Source organism: Rhinolophus ferrumequinum, chromosome 24, assembly GCF_004115265.2.
Source record: "Rhinolophus ferrumequinum isolate MPI-CBG mRhiFer1 chromosome 24, mRhiFer1_v1.p, whole genome shotgun sequence".
In the NCBI taxonomy this organism is placed as follows: domain Eukaryota; kingdom Metazoa; phylum Chordata; class Mammalia; order Chiroptera; family Rhinolophidae; genus Rhinolophus; species Rhinolophus ferrumequinum.
The window spans coordinates 3168258-3180773 of record NC_046307.1 but is presented as its reverse complement, the minus strand read 5'-3'; the positions used below and the strand labels follow the sequence as shown (position 1 = coordinate 3180773).

The 12516-nt window shown below is 44.3% G+C and overlaps 1 protein-coding gene across 4 annotated transcripts in view; it reads left to right on the top strand.

The window, feature by feature from the left end:
* Window positions 1-423: 423 nt before the first annotated feature.
* RNF130 (ring finger protein 130) overlaps window positions 424-12516 on the top strand; it is a 114908-nt gene continuing 102815 nt past the window's right edge. Inside the window, exon 1 of one of the 4 annotated variants that reach the window (XM_033096777.1) lies at window positions 424-1020. In XM_033096777.1, coding sequence (XP_032952668.1) covers window positions 774-1020 — 247 coding nt within the window. In that variant the 5' untranslated portion in view covers window positions 424-773. The remainder of the gene's footprint in view (window positions 1021-12516) is intronic. The other 3 variants (XM_033096775.1, XM_033096778.1, XM_033096776.1) reach the window with 3 other exon arrangements.

Here is a 12516-nt window from a genome sequence, read left to right as displayed (position 1 = left end):
CTCTAGGGACTCCGTAGGTTTCATCTAGTCTGTAGGTCTTTCCTAACCTCGTGTGTCCTTAGTGTTCCAGACTAATGGGCCCCCCCCCATACTCTTATTTATAGAGAACGCACTCCCGCGTGATGTCAATTACATGACTTGGAGTTGACCAGTTGAAATATGAAATCTCAGACATTTAATTTTAAAATTGTAAGGTTTCAGCTTTTTTCTTTTGTATTTTCGACGCCGGACAGATAAACAGTGCCCAGGGCGGGTCGAGCGACTGACCCGGCCTGCTGGGGGCCCTCGTGCAAGCGGGCGGGAGCGGGCAGGGCCTCGTACGCATGCGCGGGGGGCGGGGCTGCACCCAGGCCTGCGCGATACCACTCGGCCGGCGGGGGGCGGGGGGGCGGCGAGCGCGCGCCGTAGGCGGCAGCCCGACCGGCGGGACTTTGTGCTCTATAGGCCCTCTTTCGGGCGCAACACTGACCCCCGCCCCCCGCAAACCCACCGCCGCGTCCTCGCGTGGCGCCCCCGACTGGGCGGGCCCGGCCCCTGGAGATGGAAGCGGCCCGCCCTCTCTGCCAGGGAGGGGCCCCGAGGGGATGACCGCGCGCGGCCTGACCCTCAGTCCACGCTGAGAGGCCCACGGGCGCGTCCGCGGCGCCGAGGAGGGCCTTGCTCGTGCCCGATCCCGCGCGCGCTCCCGCCGCAGCACCGGCCGCGCCCGCCCCGCCTCTCGGCGCCGGCTTGGGGAGCCAAGTCTGCGAGCGGCCGCGGCGGCCGGAGGGACGATGAGCGGCGCGGCGCGGGTGGGCCCGGCCCGGCTCGCCGCGCTCGCACTGCTGACCTGCAGCTTGTGGCCGACGCGGGCGGACAACGCAAGCCAGGAATACTACACGGCGCTCATCAACGTGACGGTGCAGGAGCCCGGCCGCGGCGCCCCGCTCACGTTCCGCATCGACCGCGGGCGCTACGGGCTCGACTCGCCCAAGGCCGAGGTTCGCGGCCAGGTGCTGGCACCGCTGCCCATCCACGGAGGTGAGTGTTGGGCTGGAGCCGAAGCCCGGCTCGGGGTAGGTGGGGGTCCCGGCCCTGCAGGGTCCCCCGCGCCGCTCGGCGGACGGCCCCAGAGCGAGGTCTCGCTGGTGCGCAGCTCGGCCTGTTCGCGGCTGGGAAGGAGGCTCCAGAGCGTGGTTGGGTTTTCCTCTCCTTAAGAAGACTTGGAGAACGTTCCTGTGCGTGCAGGAGGCTTGTTTACGGGAGGGCGCTGGACTGCGAGTTTGCAGGGACGGCTCAGACAAAGGAGGCGGTGGAGGAGCGCAAATTCAGTCACGGGGGGAGGGGGGAGATCTGAACCTGCCGGAATCACAGACTTAACGCTGCATTGCATCGCGAAGGATGAGGTCCTTTTCTCACGTAGAAACGTGCCTTTTTTTTTTAAAGTGGCAAGTGGGGGCTGGGGCATGGAAGAGGAAAATGGGCATCTTCCCTGTTGCTTTTGGCTCTTGTTTTGTCCCAGTAGTTTTACTTTAATTTGACGCCTGAAAAATCGCACATTATGGAGAATCGGATACCAATTGAAACTAGAACCCAAGTCTTCAAGTCAGGGGTGCCGACCAAAGGGGAAATTAGTGAAATATTAAAGAATTATCTTTGAAGCCATTTAGTTCATTCTCTATTAAGCATAAACATGGGTTCTGTTTAGTTATTTAGTATAAAACATATATTTGTAGAAATTACTGGTCATGTTTTAAAGCAAACTTTTTCCACACTGTGGAGTATGATTGTTTGGCCCACGGAGAACTTTTTGGAAAATGCTGTCTTCGCCCCCACTCTCACCCTAAGAATCCTGAGCCTGGAATTTTTTTAAACCGCTGTTCGTGTCAAGATGACCTAAACTAGGCAACCTAAATAAGTTGTTTGTTTTTATACTCTAACAAATGAAAACATCATGTCCCTTCTGAGGTCTGTATTTGTATGCTAAAGTGCGCAGCTGTTTTATTCTTGGAGGCAGTCTGGCCCGCGAAAAAGAGTCACCCAAGGCTTTCATTGTAGCCTGTCCCCAATTTAGGCCGGCCTTTTAAAAGTCCAGTCTACGCCCATAACCAGGTGCTTAAGGTGCATTACTCATCTCCACGTTGTTATAAACGACCGTCAGGGTCCCAGCTTGCCCACGGAAACAACCTGGGTCTTTTGTTCCTTCCGTAAATATATGCGTGCCTGGTCTGTGCCAGTCACTGTGGTTGGGACACACGTAATGTTGCCACACTATGGCGCTAACAATGGTTGCCTATTTTCTAGTGCTGAGGAGAACCCTGAGGGTCATGTGGAAGAGTAGGAAGAGGAAGAGAACGGCAGGCTGTTCTGGAGCAAGAGCTGGCCCTGTGCAGTGTTTTGAAATCTGTGGTTTGTCTTTGGGGTTGGTTCCCCTAGGCACCCCAAATCCATGACTGTCACTAGATTATTGCCTTCATAGTATTCCATGTGTAAAGCTACTTGTTGGTTGCCTGTCACAAACAAAAGCACCATCTTTGAGAAAGCTTGTTTTCGGTGTCTGGGTGGAAGGGTTGTGGGAACTAACGGGCACTGACATGTGGATGAAAGTTAGTCCTACTTCCCTGTCACAGGGGAGGTAGCGCTGTAGGAGCAAATGTTCCGTGTCATGCTGTAGGTAAACTGTGTGACACTAGGGAAGTAATTTGGCCTCTTAGCCTCAGTTTTATCAGCAAAACGGTGTGATGAAATTTTTACCTCGTAAGGCTCTTGAGAGGCTTAAATGGTTCCTGCGTTCTTAAAAGAGCAGTCTTGTTAACCTAAAGGAATGTCTAAATTAGTGGGGTTTTAGACACCCCATTAGAGTGAACACATTGGGGCAGTGTGTGAAGACTAAGTCTGGGGTTAGGTCCCCTGAATGTGTGTCTGCTCCTTCTCTCCTCTATTCGCTGAGGGCTCCTTTTGTGTTTGCACCTGAATTTGCTCCAGGTTTTATTATGGTGGTGGGTTCCTACAGGTGGTTTGGGTCTGGCTTTGTTCTGAGGGGTCTGCACACATGGGTTCTTTCAGTCCAGCAAATACTAATTGAAATCCCACCATGTGCCAAAAATCATTTAAAGCACTGCGGGAGGAGGGAGTTTGGGGGTTTGGGCAACAGCAGTGAACAAAACGGAAAAATCTCTCCCCTTCCTGACACTGACATTCTAGTTGGGGTCTTTATAAGTCAGTTTACCTGTAAATTGTTTTAAAATCTTATCTGTTTGCATGAAATCCAAGGCATTTTTCTGCTTGTGCAGCGGGAACTTAGGAATGTATTTTAAAAACAAGAATAGTGGTAGAAATCTGTTTTATTCATGTTTAAGAAAATGGCTTAAAATTGGAGTAATGTTTAGGTATTTCACATATTATTTAGTGAGTTTCACATTTTTATATTTTTAGAAAAAATATTGCATTTCTTATGACCTTTATGCTTTTACAATTTTGAATTGAAGAAAATTCTTAACATCTTTATTAAGGGCTTACTGTGTTGACCCTAAAAGTGATGTTTAAATTATAAAAACAAAAAGTTTTGAGATGAAGTTCCTGGCAAAAAATAGCTGTGGTCAACAGATGTGAAATTAATGAAAATTCATTTTGAGGATAAGTATTTGGTAGAAATGAACATGAAGACAAAAGAACTATAGTTTTCCTAACTCTTTAAATCTATGACTTGGTTTATGAAATTAGAAACCTTTCTTGTTATTTTGTAGTGCTACTGTCAATTACGAATGTATGAAATACTGAACACGATTTATTTGTCCTATACCTTTAAAGGGCAAATTGGCAATTTTTTCTTAGATGCCATGGTATTTGAAAAGTACATTTTGGAAAGTGTTAAACTTCATAAAATGCTTCATAAGCAAGTGTACTTTTAAATGTTCCTTGTCATCAAATAGAATGCATTTGCAAATGGAGATTCATTCGTTTGGTGCTAACAAATTTCATATGTTAACTGATAAAGAATTCATTTTTAGAAATGGACTTTTGAAGGAGCATGTCTTGTATTTATGTGCAGATCACAGTTGCTTTCTCAAAGGGTGAGCTTAGACCTAGAAACAAAATGTAAACTAGCCAGTAGTAGCTACTGTGGAGCAGACATTGTAAATGTGCTTTTTGTTTGAGCCTGGAGTGGGGGTTGGGAGAGGAGAAGGCCGGGTGTTGATGATGTCATTATGTATGCAGATGTGCTGCTGGGAAGAATTTGGTATCAGCCACTTTTTGCTTTGCATAGAAATTTTCAGGATTGGATCTTACAGCCTTAGAGAACCATTTTCCCAAATGATAAACTTTTTTCTTTTTCTCATGTTGCTGACTAACTGTAGGGATGCAATAAAATATTTTTAAAATAATCTTAGGTTTTTATGTTTTAAAAAGTGATTCGATTGGATGCATCAATTAAACCTGAGCTTGGTTTTTAAAATTCTTATAGAGAGTAAAGGAAATTGATGTGGAAATAAGACCTTGAATGAAAGGGGTCATGTAATGTTAGAATGCATAATGGTAAATGCAGGAGCTACTAGATACGCAGATTTCAGAATATTTGGACAAAAAGTAGGAATGATCCTGGGAGCAGAGACTCTGAAAGGAAAGATAATTCAGAAGGAGCTGGAGGCTCTAAAAACCAAATTTTAACGTAAACTGAATAACCAAGCGAAAAAATAAAGGAGACATACAATAAATATTTTTACAATTTAGGAAATGTTTTTATATACTGCATTTTCCTTTGATTTTTGGATGACCATTAGCATATAAATATTTGAATTTTTTAAAAAATAGTTTACCTCCCCACCAAATGTCCATCTTGCTACTATCCAATTTTTCTCTTTCTCTTTATGGAAGAACTCCTCATAGTGTCTATACTTGCCGCCTTCAGTTTTTTCCCCACTAGTGTTCTTCACATTATGGAGAGCTCTGCTGTGTCGGTGATCTTGATAAAGACATGACATTTTGGATCTCAGTGTGTGAATGGTGGGCTGAGACTAAGAAAAAAATTAATATGAATGAATATATGGTCCTGCATTTGGGTTAAAAACTCACCTGCATTGAAGGGAGTTGAGGGGAGGAGATAAGGCTTAGCTGCCTGTCACAGGACAAAGCCTGTGAACTCTCACGGAGAGGCCCGGTCTAATCTTACATGCATTTGGGCATCTGGATCCTGCGCAGCACTGGTCCCACTTCCTGTAGGCCAAGCATACTTGTAGTTTGTTTAGTTCTGAACATGAGTTTTAAGAGATGAACAAACTACAGAGTATTAACTCGAAGTACTATTATAAAAGGAAAATCCTTCATTTGAAGGAAGGTTAGATTCGATGGCTCTAAGATCCCTCCAACTCGAACAAGGTGCGACTGTAAAGTAGTAAGACAAATCTTAAACAGACCTGCCAGAATATACCCATTAAGAAGAGTGTTGTTCTTTTCAAACCAATCACAGATATGTACACATGTATACACATTGTGCATGAATGAAAACATAAATGTAAACACTTAGAATTTATTTTTCTGAGATTATCTTTTTGATAGAACAATTTAAAAAATATGTGCAGTGTGTCAAATCTTTGTCTTTTTCTAGGTATATTTGAATTTTGACAATTGACAGTTATTTGGAAGCAGTGTGTTTTTTTTTTCGTGCTTGTGAACTCTCTTTTTAGATAATGCTCAAAGGGAGTCCAGTAGTGTTTGGGGCCATGTCTGCACGGGTGGGGTGAATGCAGAGTCCCCTGAGCTGGTTCTTTTCAGTATAGGAGTCTTGACTTGCTAACAAAACGAAACTTAGCTTTTCAGGACCCTCAACATTTGTTTGTTTTATCGTCGTTAAGAGTATTTTATTCATTAGACATTCATTATTTTCCATAAATCGTAGTAAGTATGGCTTTCTTTACTGTTGGAGGCAATTTTGAATAAAACAAAGGGAATCCTTCGAAAGTCAAAGGAAATAAATGCAGAAGTACTTAATAAACACCTACTCAGCTTGTGTCATGTGAGTCCTGCAATGTGTGCAAAAGACATGGTATGTAATTCCTGCCTTCCTTTGTCCTCTTGCTGAGATCAGTCTTGTCTGGATGGCCCTGGGACGTGCCGTTACAGAAAACGGTGTGGCTGTCTTCAGCTTACAGGGGGATTTTGTCCTGAAGCAGGCTTGTGCAAACTACAGCCAGGGGGCCAGCCACCTGTTGTTTGAAACAGTCTATTAGAACACAGCCATGCACATTTGTTCATATGTCTGGACTGCTTTCAGGCTAGAGAGTGAATGCTTATAAGAGGAGCCTATGTGGCCTGCAAGCCTAAAAACCATTTACTCTCTGGCCTTTCAAGAAAACGGTTGACAGTCCCTGTTCTAAAGGTTCATTTATACCTTAGTTTTTCCCATCAAAAACTATGTTACAGGTTTATGGATGAGAATTTGATTCCTAAATTGTCCCAAATTGTGAGCTCCTGGAAATTAGGGACAATGTCTTCTTTGTTTCAGCCCAGCACCCAGGACTGTGCCTGGCACTAGCAAGCCACTGGAATATGTGATTGCGTTTAACCCTGTGGAGCTTGGTCTGGTACTGCACCCCCGTGGCAGGCGTTGTAGGAAGGTGTGTGTATGGCGGCGGGGGGTGATGGACAATATACTGTAGGGCCTCTGTTATTGTGGTAGATCATAAATGGCATGGAGACCAGAGAAATAAAAATTACTTGGACGTGTGATCTAGAATGGTTTCATTGAAGATGGGGAATTTGAAGTCAAACTTGGTTAGTTCTGCTTCTAGCCATAATGGAGTAGCAGGCACCAGGTTTACCTTCCTACCTTAAGTGACTGGAAAACTTGACAGTTATGAAACAGCAGTTTTAGAAATAGGTCAATAAACAGCACAGGACAATGATCTCTGAGAGAAAGGAGATAAACAACAGAGCTCTGTGAGTGCCCTAGCCTACCGCGTGGAGTGTTTCCAAGCTGCAGTGCAGCGGATTCCCAAAAGAATCTGGTGGTCTTCGTGAACTGATGAGAATGAGTTCGGAGCTCAAGAAGGCAGAGGAGGCTTGAATGCAGTGGAAGTGCCAGACAGGAGGGAGCTGCACAGACTGAGCTCTGGAGAACTGCATTGGGTCCCTTCAAGCCTCTGGTTGAGTGCTGATCTGCACGGTTGATAAAGAATGGTCAGAAAGTAGCAGGTGGAGTCCACATGAAGCTGGGAGTAGTTTATAGTCTCGCTAGTCAAGAGTAGAATGCACAGGGCAAAGGGTGAGGCCAGACTAGCCCCAGAGAGAAGCCTGTTCTGGACCCACCTGTCAAAGCTCAGACGCAAACCTTAAAAGGATCAGACTGATTCCAAGTAACTGAACTGGTCCAGAACAAAGTCCAACAATATTTAAAACAATACAATGAAATCCGCTCCCGAAAACATAAAATACAAGACAAATATCCAATAAAAAATTACCAGGCATGCTAAGAAACAGGAAAATGTGACTTATAACCAGACAAAAAAAAACAGTCAGTAGAAACAGGCCTAGAAATGGAACAAATGATGGAATTGCAGATAAGGATGTTAAAACAGCTAGTATAGATACGCTTTTTTTACTCAAAGATGTTAAAAAAAAAACAAAAAACAACATGATGAGAAGAGAAACGGATATAAAAAGACCCACATCAAACTTTGAGCGATAAACTCAAACCTAGAAGAGTGTGCGATTTATACTGACAAAAAGAAAAGGAAAGGGTGTACCTGGAGGATGGTTTTTCCTATTTGGTGCTCTCATCTTTTCCTGGCAGTGATGTGGGTAACACATATTGGGTACATACTGCGTACCAAGGGTATGGTACATGGGTTATCAGTTCTCCTAACAGCCATGGGTGGTACCAGGTCCTCGTTTTGTGGATGGAATTCAAGGCACTTCTGTCTCTCACTTAGTGCCTTTTTTCTTCATAGCACTTAACGTGATTGGAAATTGTGTATCTATTTTGTTTGTTTCTGAGGGTGGGGATCTTGTCTCTGTGTCCACTCTTATATGTGCAATGCTTAGTGTGGTATCTGGAACAAGCAGGTGGCACTGGGTGATTAGTGTTGGACAAACTAAAGCAGGTGAGGTAACCACCAGCTGCATGGCCGTGGGAGTTCAGTGGAGCTGGGACTGGATGTATGAGGTGTGATAAAAGAAATATGGTGAATGTTTAAATAAAAAAGTATATTACAGTAAAAGGCACATTGCCATTAATCCCCCTCAAAATACTCTCCCTTGCTTCGAACACCCTTATCCCATCATTCTTGCCACTTTCTGAAGCAGTTCTGGAAGTCCTCTTTCATGAGTGTCTTTAGTTGCACTGTCATGGCTGCCTCCGTGTCCTGAATCAATTCAAAATGTTTACCTTTCATGGTCATTTTGAATTTGGGGAAGAGCCAGAAGTGGGACAATGCCAGATTCGGTGAATAAGGTGGATGAGAACATACCATAATGTTTTTACTTGACAAAAATTGCCGTACCAGAAAAGATGTGTGACACAGAGCCTTTCCGTTGTGTTCACAAAATATGACTGCTGTTGCCAAGTGCCATCCAACGGAGAGGCAAGGATCTTCAATATGGGAAGCAGTGCATCGAACCTTAGTAACTGGTGTGACAAGTTTCAACTTGTTCGGTCGGGTGTGAGCTACGGTTGAGGGAAGGTGTGTTTTAAAGTGTGCCATAAATCATCCTCCCTCATGACGACGCTCCGTGTCACACATCACTTCTGGTACATGGCAATTTCTGTCAAGAAAAAGCATTACAGTGTGTCTTCATCCACCTTATTCACTGGATCTGGCACCGGGCAACTTCTGGCTCTTCCCCAAAGTCATAATGATTCAGGATATCAAGGCACCCACAACGGTACAACTAAAGACACTCACAAAAGAGGACTTCCAGAACTGCTTCGGAAAGTGGCAAGTGCATGGGATAAGTGTGTTTGAAGTGAGGGGGAGTATTTTGAGGGGTATTGATGGCAATGTGTCTTTTACTGTAATGAATTTTTTTAACTTAACTGTATTGTTTGGTCACACCTCATAGGTCTGTCTGACTTGAACCACTTCTTTGTACTGCTTCCCAGGTGGGTTTAATGAATTATATTCACTAAGTGGAGTGTTACACAGCCATTCAAGGGGATTGTCATGAAAGTTGTGTATATCCTACAAATGTAAATATAAAGTGATTGAACTGTGCCTGTGTTAAATTTGTTTACAGTGGACAAAGATGCAAAATAATACACACAAATAAAAATCATTGTGTGATATTGATTGGATTGTGGGTGACATTTTTCATTTTCTTTTCTCTCTCTATTTGGAAATTATAACTTTCAATACAGTTCATAGGGAAAAAGTCATACTCTCTGAATGGAGCAAGTGTCTACAGGTGATTTTGTGTGTGTGTGTAAGTTTATCCCCTAGCTTCAAAAAGAATGGAGTGAACTCCGAGCAGTGGTTAGAATGAGTAAGAAACTGGAAGATAATAAGAATATGTTGAAAGGGGCATATTTACCCTCGCAAGAAAAGAAGAACTCCAAGACCAAGAATACTTGGTCTAAATGTGAAACAAGCTAAAATGGGGCACGGTTTTGAGCCATTAGTGGATCCTAGAGAGTGAAGTGGAATCCTAACATAGGACTTGGCTTTTCTGTAATATTTTTATGATTCTGTTAATGCATTTACTGGTTTTGTTGGTTTTCACTGTTTAAAATCAATCTGTATTTAAAGCATGGAAGATTTATTATAATTATAGTTGCAGAACAGATCAGGACTGTTATCAACCTTAAGATTAAGAATATACAACTATAAATAGATGACAGTGGTGGAACAATGGAAAAGGGAAAAGGGATGTTAGGGACTGGTGAGGGCCAGTATCTTCGTTTCACAGGGTGAGGATTCGAGAGAGAGTCTGTAGTTGCAGAAACTAGAAACATAATGAAATAATAAAATCAGAAGGAAAGGAAGGTGGGGAAGCGTAAGTGAGCAAAACCCTAATTCGTGACATGCTAAGTCCACAGGTAATGTCTGAAGTTGACAAGCCAGGAAATAATGGCTCTAAGCCTTTTTAGCCCAGGTGGAGGGTGTCCATCAGAAGAACTACAAACAGATACAGTGATCACTTCTGGTGACTGGGAAGATGGGGGCTGTGGGGCAGGTGTGCTTCACTGCATGCCGCTGGGTGAATTTGTCTTTTTTATCCGTGTGGACAGAAGACCCCCAGTCCTTGCCCTTTATGCACTGCGAATTAATTCTACTCCCTATTTTTTTCCTTTGAAGAAGCTCCGTTTTCCCAGCACCTGCGTTCTTCCCCAACTCCAGTGACATGCTGTGGAATGTAGGATTCTGCAGCGACTGCACTGTCTCAGGAGATCTCCTGCATAGTCCGCACCGACGTACACTGCGAAACCAGGAAATGCTACCATTGAATTAACTGGTTGTGTTTCATGAACAAATCTTAAGTCCATGGACCCTAAATTTATTTTAGTAGCTGCTGTGTTGCCAGGCCCATAGTGTTTCCCTTTCCTCCGGCCACTCTCTCCCTCCCCATCCATGTGGTGAGTCTTCACTCCATGTTAACTGAATGGAGTGGTGATCCGTCCCTTGGCCCACATCAGGTTAAGGAAGCTCTTTCAGCCCCTCCTTGCTTTTCCCTTCTCTCCTTGTCTGATTCAGATTCCAAGATTCTTCATGACAGTCACCCTTTTTTCCCTTTATCCTGTGTCACATTCACTTGGCAAAATCTCAATCCTGGATGAAGCATGTACCATTCTTTCTCCATCTTCCTATCTCTAAGCAGCTGAACGTTGCTGGAGAAAATCTTAGAACCCAGCTGATAGACGTTTGAGATCATAAAATTTAAGCAAAAAACAAAGGACACTTAACAGTGCAGTAATCCAATATTTTCTTGTAAAGAGATAAGACAACTCTGAGACATTTTCTCTCTCCATCTACCTCCTATTAACTTCTTCCTGTATCTTTCCTTTTAGTCCTCTCCTCTGAGCTCTAGATTCATACATTCAACTGCCTACGTGGTATCTTTAATGTCAGTGTCTCAAGGACATCTCCAAATTGGTAAGCCTCAAGTGGAGGGGTTTTTGCCTTCTAGTCTGCTACCATCACTCCCCAATTTTCCCCATCTCAGTAAATGACACTCTTGTGTCAATTTAAACAAATTGTAGGTGTCATCCTTGCTTCTTTTCCTCACATTCAACATCTGGTGTGTCCCCCACAATTGACCTTCAGATTGTATTCTGTCTGTTGCTTGCCATTTTCACTTCTGCCGTCTTAGTGCCGGCAGCTTCATCTCTTTCCCTTGCGTGGTTTCTCTGCTGCTTCTCTTAACTTCTGTCAATCTTTTCTCCACAGTAGTCAGAATAATCTTGAAACTTCACCCAGTCGTGTCACTCCTTGATTAAACCTGTTCAGTGGTGTCTCATCATCCTTCATGGACATCTGCACTCCTTACTGTGGTTCAGAAGGCCCTCGCTGCTCTGTCTGGCTCCTGCCTCTCCTGCCCAGGCCGTCCATCTCACCCTGCTCACCGTGCTGAAGCTATTCTGATATTCTGTAGTTCCTAGAGCTCCCAAGTTTTCTTTACAACCATGTACCTTCTGGCTAGCATCCCCCCCAGCTCCACCCGCTCCTCCCCCCCCCCCATAGTGTTTGCTGCATTACTTAATGTAGTTTTATGGTTCGTTGGTTCTATGTAATGGCCAGTTAAAGGGCAGAACAGATATGGGAGAGGAATTAGGAATCTCAGAACGGGGTGGTTATCAGGGATCCTCAAGCCTAGTCCCCCAGCTGAGGCCTTACCATTCCCATCCAGTGACTGTACAGCTCACGCGAGAACAAGAGAGTGATAGGTCCATCTCTGGAGAAAAGAATGGTAGAAAGGCTTTTTTTCATCTGGAAAAAAAAATTGGTTCAAATATTTATAGGCCGTTATTTCCTTGTCTGACTCAAGTTCTCTAGCCTTTCAGCATCATATCCCTATTTCTTTTGACCATTCTTAAGAATATGGTATTGTAAACCTCAGAATGCATTTGTCTATCAATATTCCACTCTTAAGGATGCAGTGGATTGAATAGTGTCACACAAAAATTCATGTCCACCTGGAACGTCAGAATGTGACCTTACTTGGAAATAGGCTCTTTGTAGATCTAAGTAATTAAGGATCAAGCTAAGATCATACTAGCTCAGGGTGGGCCCGAAATCCAGTGACTGGTGTCCTTATAAGGAGAGAAGGGACACAGAGACACTCAAAGAGAAGGGCCATGGGAAGCCAGAGGGGCCCATGTTGGAGTTGTGCTGGCCTGGCCGGGGAGCTCCAGTTGCTGGCACCCACCTGACGCTCGGGGAGAACATGGGACTGTTTCTCCAGAAGGAGCCTCCAGAAGGAGGCAGCACTGCTGCACCTTGATTTCAACGTCCGGACTCCAGAACTAGGAGACAATAAGTTTCTGTTGTTTTAGGCCACCAGGTTTATGGTCATTTGTTATGGCTTCCCTAGGAAACGAATACAAAG